The 20404-nt window shown below is 33.4% G+C and overlaps 3 protein-coding genes and 1 pseudogene across 6 annotated transcripts; 1 reads left to right on the top strand and 3 right to left on the bottom strand.

Annotated features, from left to right (window-relative positions):
- Positions 1-483: 483 nt before the first annotated feature.
- Positions 484-2498, bottom strand: LOC138349091 (pentatricopeptide repeat-containing protein At1g62930, chloroplastic-like; annotated as a pseudogene).
- A 900-nt stretch (positions 2499-3398) lies between these two features.
- Positions 3399-8165, bottom strand: LOC112941661 (putative pentatricopeptide repeat-containing protein At1g12700, mitochondrial). 3 transcript variants are annotated; one of them, XM_069298989.1, is made up of 3 exons: positions 7494-8165; positions 5457-6819; positions 3399-5170 (listed from the first exon to the last, which is right to left on the bottom strand). In XM_069298989.1, exons 1-2 carry the CDS (start codon positions 8050-8052, stop codon positions 5609-5611), a joined length of 1770 nt encoding a protein of 589 aa, XP_069155090.1. In that variant the 5' UTR covers positions 8053-8165; the 3' UTR covers positions 3399-5170; positions 5457-5608. The 3 variants fall into 3 exon arrangements, with proteins under 3 accessions (XP_069155090.1, XP_069155088.1, XP_069155089.1); XM_069298987.1 differs by having other exon boundaries at positions 3399-4299; positions 5115-5170; positions 5457-8149; XM_069298988.1 differs by having other exon boundaries at positions 3399-4254; positions 5115-5170; positions 5457-8143.
- Positions 8166-14074: 5909 nt separating this feature from the next.
- LOC101263521 (norbelladine synthase-like) lies at positions 14075-14560 on the top strand. Its single transcript, XM_004240583.1, has one exon. The coding sequence runs from the start codon at positions 14075-14077 to the stop codon at positions 14558-14560; it is 486 nt and encodes a 161-aa protein (XP_004240631.1).
- A 1130-nt stretch (positions 14561-15690) lies between these two features.
- On the bottom strand, positions 15691-19962 carry LOC101256594 (uncharacterized). 2 transcript variants are annotated; one of them, XM_004240408.5, is made up of 6 exons: positions 19796-19962; positions 17419-17719; positions 17235-17292; positions 16488-16600; positions 16150-16381; positions 15691-15933 (listed from the first exon to the last, which is right to left on the bottom strand). In XM_004240408.5, the coding sequence occupies exons 2-5, from the start codon at positions 17668-17670 to the stop codon at positions 16157-16159; spliced, it is 648 nt and encodes a 215-aa protein (XP_004240456.1). In that variant the 5' UTR covers positions 17671-17719; positions 19796-19962; the 3' UTR covers positions 15691-15933; positions 16150-16156. The 2 variants fall into 2 exon arrangements, with proteins under 2 accessions (XP_004240456.1, XP_010321802.1); XM_010323500.4 differs by having other exon boundaries at positions 15691-15985; positions 19796-19913.
- Between the last annotated feature and the right edge of the window lie 442 nt (positions 19963-20404).

Here is a 20404-nt window from a genome sequence, read left to right on the forward strand (position 1 = left end):
AGTTGAAACATTTCAAATACATTAGTTTGATTGATAGTGTATATAAATTTTAGCCAAACAGCTGGCAAGAAGATCGAAGCAATTTATCAGAAAATTATTGGACAGAAAACAGTTGGCATTCACTAAAGATAGACAAGTAATGAGGCTTTGGATCAAAAAAAAAGAAGAAGAAGATAAGGAGCACTTGGCTATTGATTTAGCTGGAGATATAGAAGGTGACAACCATGTAAATTGGGGATTTTTGATGAACTCGATTACAGATATGGGGTTCGGAAACAAATAGAGAGATTGGTTAAGTTTTACACATGCACTGTCAAATTCTCAATTTTGACAAGTGAATGAAGGATTCAAGGGCTGCAAAATGCTTTACCAGACAAGGCCAAATGGAAAGAACACAAATCTGGCAACTATAGTATTTCCTATTAGATTCAATGACTAAATAGCACCTGATAAATGATATTACTAGACTTAAAACACATAATGAAACTCAACATTGTTATATTTAACTCGATAAGATTACCATTTTATTTTCATATTTATGGTGCAATTGAGAAAAAGAAAAACGGATATAGAACTCAAAATATCAAAATTCAATATACCTCCTCAGTAGGTCTGCCTAAGAAACCTCAAGCAACGCTCTAATTGCCATCAACTTCTGCAATTGCATTGGATGTCAATCCTTTTGCAAGGATAAAAAGGAAATTGTATCACATACTGCAGCTGAAAAAACCAAGCGATAAACAATTTTCACTTCTTGATTTCCTCGTGAAGTTCTGGTAACATGTCAAGGACCGAAGGATTCTCACTAATAGCATTTACTAGTAACTCAGCTGTAGTTGCATCAAATGAGAAGCCCCTTCCATTCATCTCCTTCATAAAACTTACCATTTCATTTATTTTCCGGCACCTAAGATATCCTCGCAAAATAATATTGTAAGTGAAATTGTTTGGAAAACAACCGTTGTCTTCCATTTTTCTAAGCATATCCTTAGCTTCATCTAACAGCTCTTGTTGACAAAATCCAGCTATCATAATAGTGTATGTTCTCACATCCGGAACCAATCCCATTGAAGAAAGCTTCTCAAAAATGGCATGAGCTTTATCAAGTTCACCGTTTTTAGACAATCCATTAATGATAATATTGTAATATATAATATTAACATTTTCTATCTTCCTTTCCAACTTATTAAACAGTGACATAGCTTCTTCGACAAGTCCATACTTGAAATAACCATCAAGCAAAGTACCATACATGTATAAATCAGGGGCAAGTCCTGCAGATTCCATCTCTACAAACAGTTGTTTTGCAACACCAATTCTTCCAACTTCAAACAGACCTTGTAAGATAGTATTGTAGGTAACAATACTAGGCTTTAATCCCTTTTGAGAAATTTCACTAAACAATTGCATGGCCTCATCAAGATTCTTTTTCTTACGGTAACCATTTATTAGTATGTTATAGCTAAAAATGGTAGGCTCAATTCCCTTATCTATCAAGATATCGAAAATTCTCCTAGCTCTATCTACTTCACCACGCAAACAATATCCATCCATTATCATACTATGAGTGAATATATCAGGCTCTACACCCTTTCCAACCATGTTTCTGATTACTTCCTCGCATCTTCAACTTTCCCTTCTTTGCATAGTCCATCTATTAGTATATTGAAGACGCGCAGATCTAGATACATATGAATGTTCACCATCTCAGAGAACAAAGTCGTAGCTTTCTCCCACTGACCAAACTTACACAAACCATCAATTATTGAAGTATATGTGACTATATCGGGATAAATGTCTTTCTGTTTCATCTCATTCAGAACGTTGATAGCAGCATCTAAGTTTCCATCTTTGCAATGAGCATCTATAACAATGTTGTAGATACATATATCGGGCTGAGTTTTACCTTGTTCCATTAACCGTAGCAAACTTACAATTTTCTGAGTATGACCTCTTTTGCTTAACCCATTCATTACGATTGCATACATGAATTCGTCAGGCTCACAAGTTTTCTCTCTCACTAATTTTTTGAACAATTCCACAGCATCCTTAACCTTATTTTCAGCAAAAATTCCTCTTATACAACAGTATCAAACGGAATGCCATTCTTCAAGTAAATAGATAACAGTGAAAATGCACAATCAGTAGTATGCACAAGGCAATAACTGTTAATCACATTAGTCAAGATGAACCTATCAATTGGTATACCTAATTTAAGAAACAACATTTGAGTAATGCTTCCTATTTATCAAATTCTTCAATAATTTAGAGAAATCGACAACTGAAGGAAGAGGTTTCCTTTTAACCATTTGATGGAATTGAGTAAGAGCATCATCTAAACATTCAAAATTACTGCCTGAAGAAGAGGAGATAGAGAGAATACCATTGCAATTCCTCAGACAAATTCTGCTCATCGCTCTCAATAATTTTCAGTGTGACCTAATAAGAATTTCTGACATTCAAACAATTTAATTTTGGTCTATGAAATTTTCAATTTAAAAAAAATAAAATTGATATATTTGTAAAGAGTACTATAAATTAGATAACTCAAAATGTTAAAAAACATGTATGAAAAATATACGGTTAAAAATAAAATTGTTCAAATCTTAAAATACGAAAAAAATGCCACATAAAATGAGACGGAGAAAGTATAACTAGTATTAATATCTGGGGGATGTGTAATCAGTATCAAAAGAAATTATTGATAACAAAATAATACTATACTTGTCCACTTTTTATTTTTTTACAGTTATTAAGAATAGACAATCTTTTTTGTGGGGCAAATGACAGAAATCACATACTTTTAAGGTAAAATTATCATTTAGCCCTTATAATTTTATAATAACATAAATCCTCAAACTGATACAATAATATAAGTGCTGATACATTAATTTGAGGCGCGAGATATATTAGTCGTTAAGTAAAAATACATTATATTTTATATATGATAAACTTATTTTATGTACATTATATACATGATACACTAATTTGATTTGCGAAATACATTAATATGATGCATTGATACATTACTCTAATGTGCGAAAATGATGGATTTTGTAGATTTGTAAAATTAATAGGAGATAATGGTAATAAGAGAACTTATAGGTGACATTTCTATCATTTTTCCATTTTTGGGCTATACCCTCAATTAAGTACTTTAAAAAAAATTAGAATTTCTTAAATTCATCCACTTCATAATTAATACTTCATAATTAATAAAGGTAAAATGGTAGACTCACTATGTTAATAATTATTTTCTTAATAGGTGTGTCAATTCAAAATTGGATAAGTAATTAAGGACAAACAGAGTATTATTAATTTGTTTGATGTAATAATCTCTTTAGTATTAAAGCAGATTTATCAATGTAGAAGAAAGAACAGTAAAACAATAAAATACCTTTTGAAAGTTACAACCAATGGGATTTCATTTGCATCATATTGCAAGGTCATGATATGCACTTGAGATATATAAATGAATGACTTAGTTCACATTATTCTTCATAGAGAATTACAATTAAAGTTCAACTATACATGCTCAGAAGTACATGACAACACCATTTCACCAGAAAACAAGTTACTAGAGGATACATAATGATGCACAGGGAAACTTTCTTGTCTCGTGTCCGGATTACCTTCCCGTCTATAACTTCAACATTAAGCCCTGGCAACTTCTGAGCTAGAAGGATACATACTGAACAATTTAGACATCCTAAGGGATTACATCTCTCCAGCTTTGCACCGTTGGACAACAGAGCCTCATCGCCAAAGGGGCAGTCTCTAATCTCCAACTTGCGGAGGCTATCACAGCCAGAGAGCACGTAGTGGAGGCATAGATGCTTATCCTCCAGAAAAGCTAAGGAAAGCATCTCTAACTTCTAGCATGGACCCTGATGTACTCAAACATACGGTCCGTAAGGAGGCCAGAAAGAGAGAGTTGCTGGAATTACTTGCAGTGTTGAACAATGGCCCCAAAACCAGCATCAAGTAATTCAAGGGTTACATGAGTTTGAGGTTTGATAATACACACAAACGAAATTGGATCATATTACAATGGTTCCTTGCAATAGTAACCAAGGCATCATTTGTCATTTGGCAGCAGAAGTATAAAACTGACTGAAGATTAGGGAAGCCCATTAGAACAGCTACAAGGTCTTGCTTCATCAAGGATACATTCAGTCCTGGAGCAAATGGACCAGAAGGGAACACCCTAAAGCTCTTGAAGTTCCTTATGCAAGACCCTATCTTCAATGTAATCTAGCACCAGCAGTCATATCCATGTCAAGCAACTTAAAGTGTAAGCTGGATAAGGAACCAGTTAGCACAGAAATACATCAGAGCCACCAGGCAGAGAAGAACTGAAAACTTACAGGTCCTTGGCCTGAATAGTATCTCGTGAAAAATAGTGAGTGCTCTTACCCTGGGAAATATGCAAGTATAGACGGAACTTATTTCCTATTCCATTTAGTTTTATGCGGTGGGGTTTCACTGGACACAGAGTTTGACAAAAGAAAGGAACTTCTAGTCTTAAACGTGCCATGTCATATTTGTGGCTATAAAAGCATGTCATCAAAGGTAAAATGGGAAATTTATAATTAAATTATTTTCAATAATGGAAAGGCGTTGTTCTATTTTAAACATGCTAAAAAGAAAAGAAGTGCCACATAAAATGGAGTAGCTTCTCTTTCTTTTTCCGATTACTTGACCAGTGTAATTTTCTTTGCAAGATAGCATGTAAGGAAGACGATATACAATTCTCTTTGCCAGTACATCAGCCTTAGAGAATCAAGATAAATCCTCAGACAACTTTGTTGTGGTGAATAAGTGATGGAGGGTTGTATTGATATCAATTATTACTGCACCACTCTTGTGTTCAGTGTTCCCTTTTTCCTTCTTCATTTTGTGTGCTTTATAGTTAAAAACCAGTAGTCTTGCTAGGTATTCCAAAATTTGTTCTTTCAAAATTGTTGTTCTTGTATAATCTCTTCTTTTTTTGGCGTGGCTTAAATTGTTACTCCTCAAGTCCATCATAAAGTACATTATTGCAAATATTCTTGTGTATGAAGCAAATACACTAAAGAGGGCATCAAAAAAAGAAAAGAAGCAGAAAATAGTACCTATCATCAGCTGCTTCGCTTTCAGAACTTCAGCTTCTGGCGTGACCGTGATGAACCTGTTCCGCAAACCCACACGTAAATAAAATTGACATCATATAATGGAGTGCCTGTCTGAAATATGCTACTCCTCAATATATTGAAGGACATTGTTATTTATTCTCAAATAGATAGAAAATGACAATACATGTTGAAAACAAATAGCATTGGATATGATATTCCTAAACTTATAATATGTACACATAAGGGTAACTCACACTATTTCTCATATCAAGAGAACATTAATATCTGATTTCCAAGATAAAAAATAGTGGAAAAACAATCAAAACATCAACAGTGATGTACCTCCTCGATAAGCCAGCCTGAAAGCCAAAGCAACATTTTCATTGCCATATTTCATCTTCCACAATTGCATTGGATTCAATTTCATTTGAGGTGATAAACAAAACTGTATCAAAGCTTAAAACATAGCCGAAAAAACCGAGCGATAGCAATTTTTACTTCTTTTCCGTGTGGAGCTTTGGTATCATCTCAAGGATGGAAGTATTCTCACTTATTTCCTTTACCAGTAACTTAGCTGTAGTTGCGTCAAATGAGAAGCCCCTCCCAGTCATTTCATTCATAAAAGTTACCATTTCATTTATTTTCCTACACCTAAGATACCCTTGCACAATAACATTGTAAGTGACATTGTTTGGAAGACAATTGTCCCCCTCCATTTTTCTAAGCATATCTTTAGCTTCATCTAACAACCCTTGTAGACAAAATCCAGTTATCATTGTATTGTATGTTCTCACATTCAGAATCAATCCCACTGAAGAAAGCTTCTCAAAAATAGCATAAGCTTCATCGAGTTTACCGTTTTTACACAACCCATTAATGATAATATTGTAAGATACAATGTCAATATTTTCTGTCTTTCTTTCCAACTTATTAAAGAGTGACATAGCTTCTTCAACAAGTCCGTACTTAAAATAACCATCAAGCAAAGTGTTATGAGTGGATAAGTTAGGTACCGGCCCAGTAGATACCATCTCAACAAACAATTGTTTTGCAACACCAATTCTTCCAACTTCAAACAGACCTTGCAAGATAGTATTGTAGCTAACAATATCAGGCTTTAATCCCTTTTGAGAAATTTCACAAAACAATTGCATGGCCTTGTCAATTTTCTTTTTCTTACAATATCCATTTATTAGTATGTTATAGCTAAAAATGGTAGGCTCAATGCCCTTATCTATCAAGATATAAAAAATTCTCCTTGCTTTATATAGTTGACCACGCAAACAATATCCATCCATTATCACATTGTAGGTGATTACATTAGGCTCGACACCCTTTTCAACCATTTGTTTCATTACTTCTTCGGCATCTTCAACTTTCCCTTCTTTGCATAGTCCATCTGTTAGTATGTTGAAGGTGCGCACATCTGGATACATATTAAGGTTCACCATCTCCGAGAACAAATTTTTAACCATTTCCCACTGACCGAGCTTACACAAACTATCAATCAATGAATTATACGTTGATATGACTGGATGAATGCCTTTTTGCTTCATCTCATTCAAAAAGTTGATAGCAGTATCTGAGTTCCCATCATTGCATAGGGCATCTATTACGATATTGTAGTGAATTGTTTTTGGTTTAGTGTTCCCTTGTTCCATTAACCGTAGCAAACTTAAAGGTTTTTGAGTATGACCCCTTTTACTGAGTCCATTCATGACGATTGCATACATGACTTCATCAGGCTCACAAATCTTCTCTGTAACCAATTTTATGAACAATTCAACAGCATCTTTAACCTTATTTTCAGTAAAGAATCCCCTTATTAGGGTTGTAAAGATGACAACATCAAATGCAAAACCACTCTTTAAGTAAATCGATAACACCCAAAATCCACAATCAGCACGATGCATCATGCAATAACTGTTAATCACACTAGTCAAAATGACACCATCAATTTGGATACCCAATTTCAGCATTTGTCGAAAAAGAGAAATCACAACAGAGTAATGCTTCATACTTATCATATTCTTAAAAAATTTAGAGTCCATTCATGACAGTTGCATACATGACTTCATCAGGCTCACAAATCTTCTCTGTAACCAATTTTATGAACAATTCAACAGCATCTTTAACCTTATTTTCAGTAAAGAATCCCCTTATTAGGGTTGTAAAGATGACAACATCAAATGCAAAACCACTCTTTAAGTAAATCGATAACACCCAAAATCCACAATCAGCACGATGCATCATGCAATAACTGTTAATCACACTAGTCAAAATGACACCATCAATTTGGATACCCAATTTCAGCATTTGTCGAAAAAGAGAAATCACAACAGAGTAATGCTTCATACTTATCATATTCTTAAAAAATTTAGAGTCCATTCATGACAGTTGCATACATGACTTCATCAGGCTCACAAATCTCCTCTGTAACCAATTTTTTGAACAATTCTACAGCATCTTTAACCTTATTTTCAGCAAAGAATCCCCTTATTAGGGTTGTAAAGATGACAACATCAAATGCAAAACCACTCTTTAAGTAAATCGATAACACCCAAAATCCACAATCAGCACGATGCATCATGCAATAACTGTTAATCACACTAGTCAAAATGATTCCATCAATTTGGATACCCAATTTCTGCATTTGTCGAAAAAGAGAAATCACAGCAGCGTAATGCTTCATACTTATCATATTCTTAAACAATTTAGAGAAATCGACAACTGAAGGAAGAGGCTTCATTGTAACCATTTGATGGAAGAGAGTAACAGCATCATCTAAGCACTCAAAATTGCTACTACTACTTAACCCAACTCTACCCTTTACTTCACTACGCTGTGAAGAAGAATAAGAATGTAATACATGAAACGAAGAGATAGAGCGAATACCATTACATTTCCTCAGAAAAATTCTCCTCATCTCCATTGCCATCTTCAATTTTTCTGTGCTGTATGACCTAATTTTGCCTGCACATACTTTTTTGTATTAAAATTATTAACAGAGTAGTTGCCACACCTTCTCTTTTCTCAGACACAAATTAGTATAATCTTCGATTTAATTAGCGAAAATGCATAATTAGTTTCACAAACTTATGTCTCAAATCCCAAAAACATACTTTTAGTATACTAAAGTCATATTACTCTTAAACTTATATTATAAATAATTTTCTATTCCTTTTCAGTTTACGTGACACTAGTTCAAAAAAAATATCAGCACATGCTGAACTCACAAGATAGTGCCACGTAAATCGAAAAGAGATAGAAAATTATTTATGAAATAAGTTTAGGGGCAATAGAATCTTAGTATAGTATAAGGGTGTCTCTAAGATTTCAAACATAGGTTGAGGGGTAGTTGTACATTATCACGTTTAATTATGACAAAAACAAGACAATAAATGTTGTTACCTCAATTTATCGATGAGTTTTCTAGAATTTGAACAATTACGTCTAAAATAAAAATGGTCAATAAAGAAATTTTTAGGTATATCATTTTTTATAGTTCATGGATATAATTATAAGAGTATTTTTTATTGATAAAATAAAAATTGAATCGTTAAAAATAAAAAATCGATAATAAATATCTTAGAAATTTAATTTAAATTTAAGGCTTCAGCATTAAAAGTTAAAGATTCTTTGTTTAATTTAATAATCTTTTTTTTTTTGGAATATCGCTATAATAATGAAAAATTTTCTGCATGTATGCACAAATCAATCCATCGTATCAACATTTGTTAAATCAGATCAAATTGATTTACTAATGGGATACCTTAATATGTTACAAAAATATATTTTAGCTAATGATCCAATCAAAGGATTAATTGAAACAAGGGTTCGAACTTCTTAATTGAATTATTGATGAGAAATGAATTTTCTAACATTTGACTACGTATCATAGAATAATTTATTAGCACACTTAGAGAGACATTTCATAAACCGAACAACTTATTAGGGGTAAACATAAATACTAAAAATCAAATTGAACTAATTCAATTTTTTGATGCAACGTCAGTTCTTTTCCTCAAATAATTTGATCTGGTATTCGATGCAAAGACCACAATTTCGCGATGCATCAAATATTCGAAGTTTCGTTAAATAAAATCAAAAAAATATTTTACATTTTAAATTATATTAATAATATATTTTCAGTTTTGAACCAACACAATTTAATTCAACTAATTTATATAAATAATATATTATATAACTTTATTTTCTAATTATAACATATCTCTTACTCCTACACATATCAGTCTTTCTTACCACAAAATTATTATTTTTTAATATAATTTTAATACAAATTTAGTACATATTTCTCAGAATTTTTATACATTTAATACAATTTTGATATAACCTTAATACATTTTATTAGAACTTCACCTAATATATGACAAAACATTCTTAATACAAATATAATATAAGTAGTGTATGTGAATTTGAAACGTTTGAATACTATTTAAATTAAAATTTACATCGTTAAAAATATATTATATTTATTATGAATAAATACTATCAAATTTATAATATATAATATTAAAATTGAATTGTATTATAACTATAGATTATATTTATATATATAATTTTAGCACAACGTTAATATTTTCATAGTTTTTTTTTCGTAATGACCACTATCAGACCACCGATTGTTTATATTTAATACAATTTTAATATAACTTTATACATTTTTATAAGAACTTCACCTAATATACAATTTAAATACAATTTTACTATATGTTTAATCAAATGGTTATTAAAGCTAAAATAATGTCTATATGATAATAAAAATAAATTAACACTTAAAAGCGTAATTAATCAAATAACATATATATTATATAAGAATTTCCTTTAAAATTACCAAAACTCAATTCAATCTCCTAATTCCTAACTCAAACAAAACAAAACTCACAACCTATTTTTGACTCCCTCTTTTGTTTTCTCGGAGTATTAAGTCATTAGTTTCAATTCGATAAAGGACTTTTTCATTTCCACGAAAGTCCATTCCCAAATAATAAGTTGGCTTCGTCCCTAATCACGAGGTCTTCTGTTTCACTCTCAGTAACTCAATCGCGACAAACTGATTAACTCCTGATAATTGTTCGCTAGTATAGTAATTAATACTTTTTAAGTTCGATATACGAAATTATAATCATTCAAATAAATATAATATTTATTTTAACATCAATTATTATTTTTAAATAATTTTATTCTTATTATATATAATTTTATTAATTGACACGAAATATACAAAACACATATGCTAAGTTAGTTTTTTATGACGTGCCAACTAAATGGAAATGAGGAAAATAACTAATAATGTAAAATCGTAGTTTAGGAGATAATTTAATACTTATATAATTCAATGGAAAAATTATATATAATAGCAAACTAATAACCTAAAATAAATGGAGTAACTATGATTTGATTTAATTGTGCTTCATAGCAAACGTTTGCAACAAATTGTCAGGCGCCTCTCTCCCAAATATCTCGCTCGCCACTCTCCTCCAATCTCTCGCTCGCTTCCTCATTTTTTATACAAACACAAGTGTATAAAAAGTTATTTCTAATTGTATAAAGCAGAGAAAATTGTATAAATACATATATTTTTGTTCTCCTCTCTCCCATCTTCCAGATCTCGCTCTCCACTCTCCCGAATCTCGCTCGCCACCCTCGCCTTTCTCACTTATACGAACAGAAGCGAAATGTATAAATTGTGTTTCTGTTTGTATAAAGCGTGAGAAAATTGTATATACACATGCAAGTACATATTTTTTCGTCCTATACTGTAACGACCTGTTTAGTCGTTTTGAGCAGCAGATTTTATTTCTGGAAAAACTGGCTGAGACGACGGATCCCACGACGGACCGTCGAGGGGGTCTCGTTCCAAAACACTTAGAATTCTGAAATTTGGGTATTGAAATCGACTCTCTGAACTTCGTAATGGAATGGCAGGACGGACCGTCGTGCCCACGACGGTCCGTCATACATCTTCCACAGAAATTTAGTCTCTGAACTCTGCAACGACCCAGCAGGACGGACCGTCGCAGGCACGACGGCCCGTCACAGGCTGCGTAATCCCAGGCGGGGTCGGATTTCTTTAAATGTTTTAAGGGACGTTTTGGACTATTCCTGCTATAATTATAAATTTAGTGGGTTAATGTTAATAATTTAACTACTTGAGGGTTAAAAGAGATAACCTTGAATTAATTAATGGGTTAATTCACCATCTTTTATACTTAATTATATGCTAATTAGGGTAAAAGAAAGAGGGTTTGAATAAGAAAAAGAAAAGAACAGAAAGAGAGGGAGAAACGATCGAGAGAGAGAGGAGAAACGAAGAAGAAAGCAAAGATTTTGAGGATTAGCTTGCTTGATCAAAATTCTTCGGTGGAGGTAGGTTATGGTTTATGCTTTTCATAGTAAACTCTTAATAGCGAATGATATGTATTGGGTAGTGTTGTAAACCCTTCTATATGCTTAATTGTATGCTTGCATGAATGTGATTATGTAATTGTGATAAAATAAGCCTGATGAGGCTATTGAATCCTAAATCTTGAAAAAACTCTTTGTTAATGATAATGCCTTGATGTAAAAGAAGGCTTGATGAACTAAAGTAATGAGATGATGATGCCTCGGTATAAGAGAAGGCTTGATGAATTGACAGAATGAGATTAGTGGAGCGGGTGTCACGAACCGACACGTAGAATTAGGGGATCGGGTGTCACGAACCGACACGTAGAATTAGGGGATCGGGTGTCACGAATCGACACGTAGAATTAGGGGATCGAGTGTCATGAACCGACACGTAGAATTAGGGGATCGGAGTGTCACGTTCCGACACATAGTAATAGGGGATCGGATTGTCACGTTCCGACACCAGGATAGTATGATGAGGATCGGAGTGCCACGTACCGACACGAGAGGAATAAAGATAATGAATCTTGAAAGATGTTAATATACTCAATTTAATGAACCTAATTCTCAAATGAGTATGATATGGAGGCTTGAGTCCTCATGAGTGTACTTGACATTATTTATCAAAGATTCTTGTACATGTTGTTGCTACAGATTGAGTATTGTAGTTGATTTATGATATGATCTGATATATACTGTTTTCTATTCTGAGTTGGCCGATGATATCTACTCAGTACCCGTGTTTTGTACTGACCCCTACTTGTGTGTTTCTTTCTTTGTTATTTGTGGAGTGCAGCAAACGTACCGTCAAGTTCAAATGAACCGCAACTCTAGCCAGTCTTTATTACACCGGATTTCAGGGTGAGCTAATGCTTCTAGCTTGGACTGGATCTTCTCCTTCATGTCTTGATGCCTTGAAGTTCCGGCATGGACTAGCTTTTTATTTATGTTTAGTTTCTTAGATACTCTTAGTCTTAGTAATTTGAGGATAGATGTTCTTGTGATGATGACTTCTAGATTTTGGGGATAATAATAGTTGTTGAGTTTTTAGAAGTTATTGAATTGGTTTTTATTAATGAGTTTAAGTCTTCCGCATTACTTTCTGTTGATATTATATTGAAATGATTAAGGTTTAGATTGGTTGGTTTGCTCACATACGAGGTTAAGTGTGGGTGCCAGTCGCGGCTCAATTTGGGTCGTGACATATACACTTATAATTGTACAATAAAAATACTCCCTTGCCCAGTTTCTTTTGTCTTTCTCTCTTTCTCGTTTTATACAATTTTCAAATTGTATTAATTTCTCTCTTTCTCGTTTTATATAATTCGATTCAATTGTATATTCCTTGTCAAATCTCTTTTGTCTTTCTCTCTTTCTCATTTTATACAAATTCAAATTGTATATAATCGCTCTTTACACTTATAATAATACAATTCGTTTTATACACTTCGTTTTTATACAGTTCTCTGCCCAAGTGTCTTTCTCTTTCTTGTTTTATACACTTCGTTTTATACAATTTGCTTCAACTGTATATGTATAGCGAATTATACAGTTTCTATATTTGCTATGAAGCGCAATTATGCAAACTTTGCTATAAAGTTGCCATAATTTAATTAATAGTGGTGTAGGATCTTTGTAAAATGGCCCTTTTTAGTATAACCTTATCAAATATTAATTACTTTAGTTTACTGTATTCCCATTTTTATTGCTAGTTCATTATTTTTCATAAAATAATAAATTCTTTATTGTTATAAAACCAGATACAGAAATAGTATAGGTTAATATTTTGATCAAATATTTTAAACTTTCATATATTACAATATTTTCTGGTAATTAAAGTAATTTACATTGAAAGATCCGCGCATATTTGATTTTTCATTAGACAAAAATTATTGATGCATTATCCTTCTTTAATTTTGAATTATTGAAACATAAATACTATTTAAGATTTTAAATTTTAATAATTTTGTTATTTTTACAACATTAGAAAATTAGGTTTTTCTTTTTGCTTTTTTTTTTTCCTAACATCCAAATAAACGTATATACTCCCTCTGTCCCAATTTACATAACACCTTTTATGTCTTGAGAGTCAAACAGTTTAAGTTTGATAGAAATTTGCGCATAAAATCTTTAATTTATTTGAAATGAAATTTATATATTTGTAAACTACATAAAAAGTACTATTAGTAACAATAATTAATAATTCAAATTGTTTAAAAGATCTATGGATAATTTATGATAAAAAATAGACTTGTTTCATTCTTGAAATCCGAAAAATGACATTTAAAATGTGACGAAGGTAGTATCAGTCTCTACATAAGTTTTAAAATATCTCGATACGAACGAGGCGTTTATAGTGAGGTGTGATGGTACAATTGGCCGGCCATATATCAACATCACATAAGATTCATTCGGCAAGGCCTAACAATTATATGCTCCAAATATTATCTCTTTTTTTTATGTATATATATATACATATAACTTAGTGTACATTAACAGGAAAACATACAATAATAAAAACTACTATATTTTTCACTCTAACAAACAACATGTTTGGAACAATTTCTGAAGAGATTGAAGTTCATGTGCCAGCAAATGAAGCTTGGAAAATCTATGGCACTATTCAACTAGCACATATTGTAGTTAAAGAGCTTCCGAATATCGTTCATAAGGTCGATATACTTGAAGGTGATGGTGGTGTTGATTCAGTCCTCAGAGTAACATTTCCACCAGGAACACCACTTTTGACATCTCACAAAGAGAAATTTGTTGTTATTGATGATGATAAGAGGGTGAAAATAGCTCAAGTGGTGGAAGGTGGACTTCTTGATGTTGGATTTACACTTTATAAAGTTAAGTTTGAAGTCGTAGAGAAAGGTAAAGAAACATGTATCACAAAATCAACAATTGAGTATGAAGTCAAGGAAGAAGCAATAGCTAATGCCTCATTTGTTAGTATTCAACCCTTTGTGGCCATAATGATTATGGTTGCAAAGTATCTAACTCAAGGCAAAGATGGTCAAGCTTCCACCTAATTGGAGAGGCAAATCCAAGATTCAGAAGACTATGATGAATTATACGTATGTATACTTAGTTCGAGCAAAAAATCATATATACCCAAAAAAACTCGTCCTTATCTTACTCCAGTCCGACTTTTATGAAGAGTTTGGTCAATGGTTGAAGCTTTATTTGTATTTCAATGAAAAAGAACTGGGAAATAAACATATCAGGTGAATTTTGTTTATTATTGATGCTACTATAGTTTCTAGTATTTTGACAAATTTGTGTTTCTTGGTCGTGTACAATGTATTATGCAACCCAATTGGTTCCATATTTGTGTGTGTAGATTGTGTTAATCTATAAAAAGAACATACTTAAGTGGTTAAGCCAGTAAGATTCAAATATCATCTGGTTAAATAGGGAAAAAGAAGTGAGTATGATAGCTTACGAACGATCAATATGCAATAATATAAAATCTCATAAGGATTTAAATTTCATTCTATTAAATAGTCGATATCGAAATGGTGTGGATGAGAAAGATATTTGTGCACTATATCTTTCTTCTCATCTTCTACGTAATTGAATTCAAAAACCTTGGAGGATTTGCCTTGATATAAATCCAATTACAATAGGAAATCGATTTTTCAAGATATCCAATTTATTGAAGTCCACTGATCTGACTAATCTCGATTCACGATGAATAGACTATGAGGAAGTAAAGTGCCTATGTACCAAAATGGTCTCTATTCATAGGATTTGAATAGACCATGAGGAAGTAAAGTGCCTATGTACCAAAATGGTCTCTATTCATAGGGCATAGGATTTGAACCCAACTGGTTAAGGATACAAGAATCTCAACCATCCAACTAGACCTTTGGTGGTGAACCCATTTCTCCACTTATGATCTTCTTGTAGCTCTTTTCATTTCACCAATCTAGACACAGGCCTAAAGCTATTCTAGCTTAGTTTGCTACTTTCTTCTTCATTGATAAAAGTTGAAGAAAAAACCATGATTCATCCCTATATTCTTCATTGACAAGACACTCCGAGGAAGTATCAGATATTGAAAAAGGGAACACCATGTTCAACCCGCGTACCACTGGCTCGAGAATTTCTAGGTTATTAAAAAAAGGGTGGGGGGTGGGGGAGGGGAATAGGCAAGAACTTGCTGAATGGTTCATAGATTTTCTTCAAGGTATATTACACAAATGATATCACAAAAGTTGTCAATGCATGTAGCTTAAATCCATTTACTAATTACACCAATCTTTTAAAGGCACATACTGTAAGAGTACCATCAATGATTCAGACCTAAAGCTAAACTGAAAAAGTATTTCCAGTCATACTTTCCCTTCCACTCACATAGTCATACACTTCATCCAGAGGTCATGTAAATGATAGCAAAATCCTGTCAAAGAAGGTGATCAACCATGTTATATAATAGCCATGACATGTTCTACCTGCAAAGGTAGCAAAGCTTTAAGGAGTGAACCAAACGATAGCACTTCCTGTGTGGACAGAAAAGATTATAACACAAGCACATAAAAGAATAAATCCTTATCCATTTATTCAGGAAATAGAGGGGGACAGAGAGAAAAAAGTTAAGAGGGAGCGGTAAACAAACCTTGGACTTAATTTGTGGCAGGAAGATATACTCTTATGGTGTCTTTCGCGGCCAGTTTCCTCCTACACGTAGGACATTTTCCCTGAGCAGCAATGGATGCTTTAATGCACGCCTTGCAGAAAATGTGACCACATTTCGTTGACATCTCCTCAACTAATGGACCCATGCACACTGGACAGCTGAATGTAGGCTCTTTTGGTGGTGCTGGTATTGCACTTCTTAGATCAACTCTCTGGCATGGGGAACAAAATTAATTAGAATAACGTTTCGAAACTTGAGATGGTAGATCCATAAAATATATTCTTTTAAATAAACAAAATATAGTACATGGACTGTACCTTTGGGCAGCTATGTCCTTCTAGGTCTATGTGAATATCACCATTGTTTGCTGCTTGATTTGTAGAGACTCTTCTATGCCTGTTGCGACTGTTACCCCTAGACGCACGGTCCTCTGCAATAGCCATGCTCCAACCAAAGTCAATCACAAAGGGTAATGGAAGAAATAACTCAAGCCAAGCTCTCCATGCAAATGTACTAACTCAAAAGTACATCAGGTCAAGCACTTTTGATGCAAAATTAATTAGAACACCATACATGCCATAGCTCAAATACCTTGTGTATATTTTGTTATCTACACACTCCTCCTTCTCCCAACCATTAGAGGATTAGAAAAAGAATATACTCTAAAGAAAGTTCAGTTGATACTGGCGAAGTAATATGTCACTTTAAGATTCATTTTAATCCTGAAGAATTAATAAAATCCTCCATTCCATCAGAACAGACACTCCTTGAGTGCACAAATTTCGTACATTGAATTGGAATCCTCAAAGAAAGAGACGATTATCATAGGTCCAGGAAAGATCATCTTGCTCCACTCATAAAGAGAATACTATAATTACAATCACATATCTACTTAACCTTTAAAGAAGAAAAAAAGAGGTTACTCTAAGCAATTCTAGTCAGATCATTCCTATCTAAAGCAAATAAAAAAGTTCTATAGCTCTTGATTGGGAAAAAAAAGTTCTATAGCTAAACACAAACAAATAACCTGCAGGTGTAACAGGCTTAAGAGAAGAATAAATTACCAGAATCCACATCAAGCACAATAACCCGTCCTTGATTCCTTCTAGAGTTGTTCTTAGCCTAATGAAAAATGAGAAGATATCTAACATATTAGACTTGATGTGAACATCAGCCGTAATCACAAACATGATGTACCACTAAACAATCTTAACAAAGGAAAATAGAATAGTATGGGGAAGTACATACTACTGCAAACGCCCTAGGGGATGATATAATCACATCATCATCAAGTGCCTCAACATCAATTGCTCCAGCTGTCAAAGAGGAACCTCTTCGTCCTTGTGGTGTATCCCCAGACACAACATGAATAGGATCTCCTTCCTGAATTCTGTTCTCAGCTGGCGGTGCAGCATTTAGATCCACATTTAGAACAGTATTTCTTCTTGACTGGGACCTTGTACGCCTAATTGGTTGTGCACTACTTTCTTGGGAACTCATGCTTTGCACAGTCGTGATATCTCAAGGGTTAGCTTCGACAGTATAATTCCTAAAATGTCAAGTGAAATTATATATCAAGAACAGGGAAAGACAGATAAATTTGAAGTTATGCTAGGGTTTTATTTTCATCATAACGCAAGGGACAAGAACTAGCAGTAATTCAAGTATCTTTGATTTACTAAATACACTTCTGCAGTAACGCTTAAAGTTGACTTTTAACATACACCATGGCGAGAAGCAGAAATGAATAGACTTGCAAACTGCAAGTTGCATGCTTTCATGATTTTTTTTTGATTTTTTTTTTAACAGCAAGGGAAACCCACAGCCGCTACCCTTTTGGGTGAGCACAGGGTAAAACCCGCTCCTATGCAATAGCTCGCAAACCACATAGGAGAGGTAACCCGCACTAGACAAGCCTAGTGCGACGAGCTCGACCCAGAAGGCAAACCCCTTGCTTTCGCTGGCAAGGGGTCTCAAACTTGAGACCTCCAACATGGAAGTCCCAAGCTCAAACCACTGAGTCACCCCGAAGGGTGCTTTCATGTATTTTTAGCTAAGTAGAAGTTAAATCGGGCTGCAATCAATGGAAAGGAAAGCACGGCCAGCGAAAGTATGATACCAACGTGACAGTATCTCAAGAACCCTTCACACTCCATCTGCGAACCTTATTTCCAGCTCTACAGCTTAATACTAAGCTCCGTACAACAGAATCAAATAGCTTCTTCTTTTTATAACTTTTGAGTTTGAAAAGTTATCCGGCTTAACCATAGCCCATTCAAGTTCCAAAATTGAATCTTACACATAGTTAAAAGAAGACCCAGAAAGCAAGATTAACTTCCACATTGTAACCTCAAACCTTGTTATGTCCTCTTTACTTCTGTATTTCCCGTTAAACTGATTTTAATGTGTGTTACTAGAGCTGAGGATTTTCCAGAAACAACCTCTCTACCTCCACAAGATATGGGTGAGGTCTGCACACATTCGACCTCCCTAAACCTCGCTTATGGGACTACACTAGGTTTGGTTTGTTGTTGTTTGTTGTTGTTGTTGTTATATTGTAACCTCAAAATCAATATCAACAGTGTGAAAGCAGGAAGAGGACACTACATTATATCAAATTGTTCAAACAAAAACTCACCAATTTGGCAAAAAATTACCAGAAACTACACAACTTAAATCTAGTGGGTTGATTGTATAAATCCAGTGTATCCATTACACTCCATTCGTCCCTATTCAGAGGATTCATCACAATTTGATAAATTTCAGACTGAATATCAAATCTACAGAAACTCTCATTTACTTTGTAATGCTCGAAAGGAACCACACAACTTATATCAACTCAATACGCTTCAATCCCAAACTAGTGTGTTGGCTATATAAATTCAGTGTATCCGTTCCACTCTATTTTATTTTATTTTTTGATAAACACAGTGTCCAGGCTAGCTTGCATGCACTCCACAGGATACCTATCAACTCCCACCTGCATCAAGTGCCAGGTACACAATTTGACTGTTTCTAGACTTAATGTCAAATCTATCAAAACCTTCATTTATTTCATGATGCTCGAAAGGAAACAACACAACTTAAACCAACTCAACCCGCTTCAATCCCAAACTAGTGTGTTGGCTATATAAATTCAACATATCCATTCCACCCTATTTTAACTTTTTTTTAATAATCCTAGTGCCCAAGCCAAATTTCACCTACTAATTCCATAAGATACCTATCAACTCCCACCTGCAACAAGTACCACGTACACAATTTGACCATTTTTTAGCCGAATGTTTAATCTACGAATCCCCCCCCCCCCTCTCCCTCCTCCTAGTTAAGCTGCTCCAAAGTAAACCTAGCCACACATGACAGAACTGTAGCAACAACAACCAGTCCGCTATCTATCTATTCATACTTAATAACAACAATTTCAGTATATATATATATAACAAACAATGGAAGCAAAAATATGAATTTTTCATCACAACACAAACATATACACGAAAATTTAGCGGATCACAACACAAGACTGTAAACTAAACCGATTAAACATTAAAAAATAAAAAAACGAAGAACACAAAACAAGTTAATCGATAAATTCAAAGGAATTAAAGGATCCAAACGAGAATCGAACCTGAACTTGTTCAAAACTGCAAAAAAATTCAACAACCCAAAAACATTTATTAGGGTTTTATAGAGAGAGGGGAGAGAGTGAATTTGAAATTCAAAATACTGTGTAACTCAAACTTTTTGTTACAAATAAGGAAATACCATTTTTAATTGCACCGTTTGCGGGCGGGCGGGCGGGCGGGCGGGGCGGATTATAATTTGTAAGATATCATGATTTGAAATATGTTTTTATTTATTTTTACTTGTTTATTTAAATTTGGTATTATTCTTTATTCTTTAGAAAAATAATGATAAATATGTATACTTTATTATAATAATTACTCTTTCTGTTTTTTAAAGAATGATATGATTTGACTTGACACAGAGTTTAAATATATAAAGAAAACTTTTGAATTTTGTGGTCCTAAATTAAAGTTAGGTTAAATGTATAAAATCGTCCTTTGATCTTGTGGCATTAAATATGTCATGTGGAAAATTAAAACTAAAATGTTACAAAAAATAAAAGAGGTCATTCTTTTTTAAACAGATTAAAAAGAAAAGGAGGTCATTTTTTTAAAAAAAATGGAGGTATTAGTTCTTGATAAATAATTTGGAAATAAGTTGAATTTGGAAT

This window comes from Solanum lycopersicum, chromosome 6 (genome assembly GCF_036512215.1).
Source record: "Solanum lycopersicum chromosome 6, SLM_r2.1".
In the NCBI taxonomy this organism is placed as follows: domain Eukaryota; kingdom Viridiplantae; phylum Streptophyta; class Magnoliopsida; order Solanales; family Solanaceae; genus Solanum; species Solanum lycopersicum.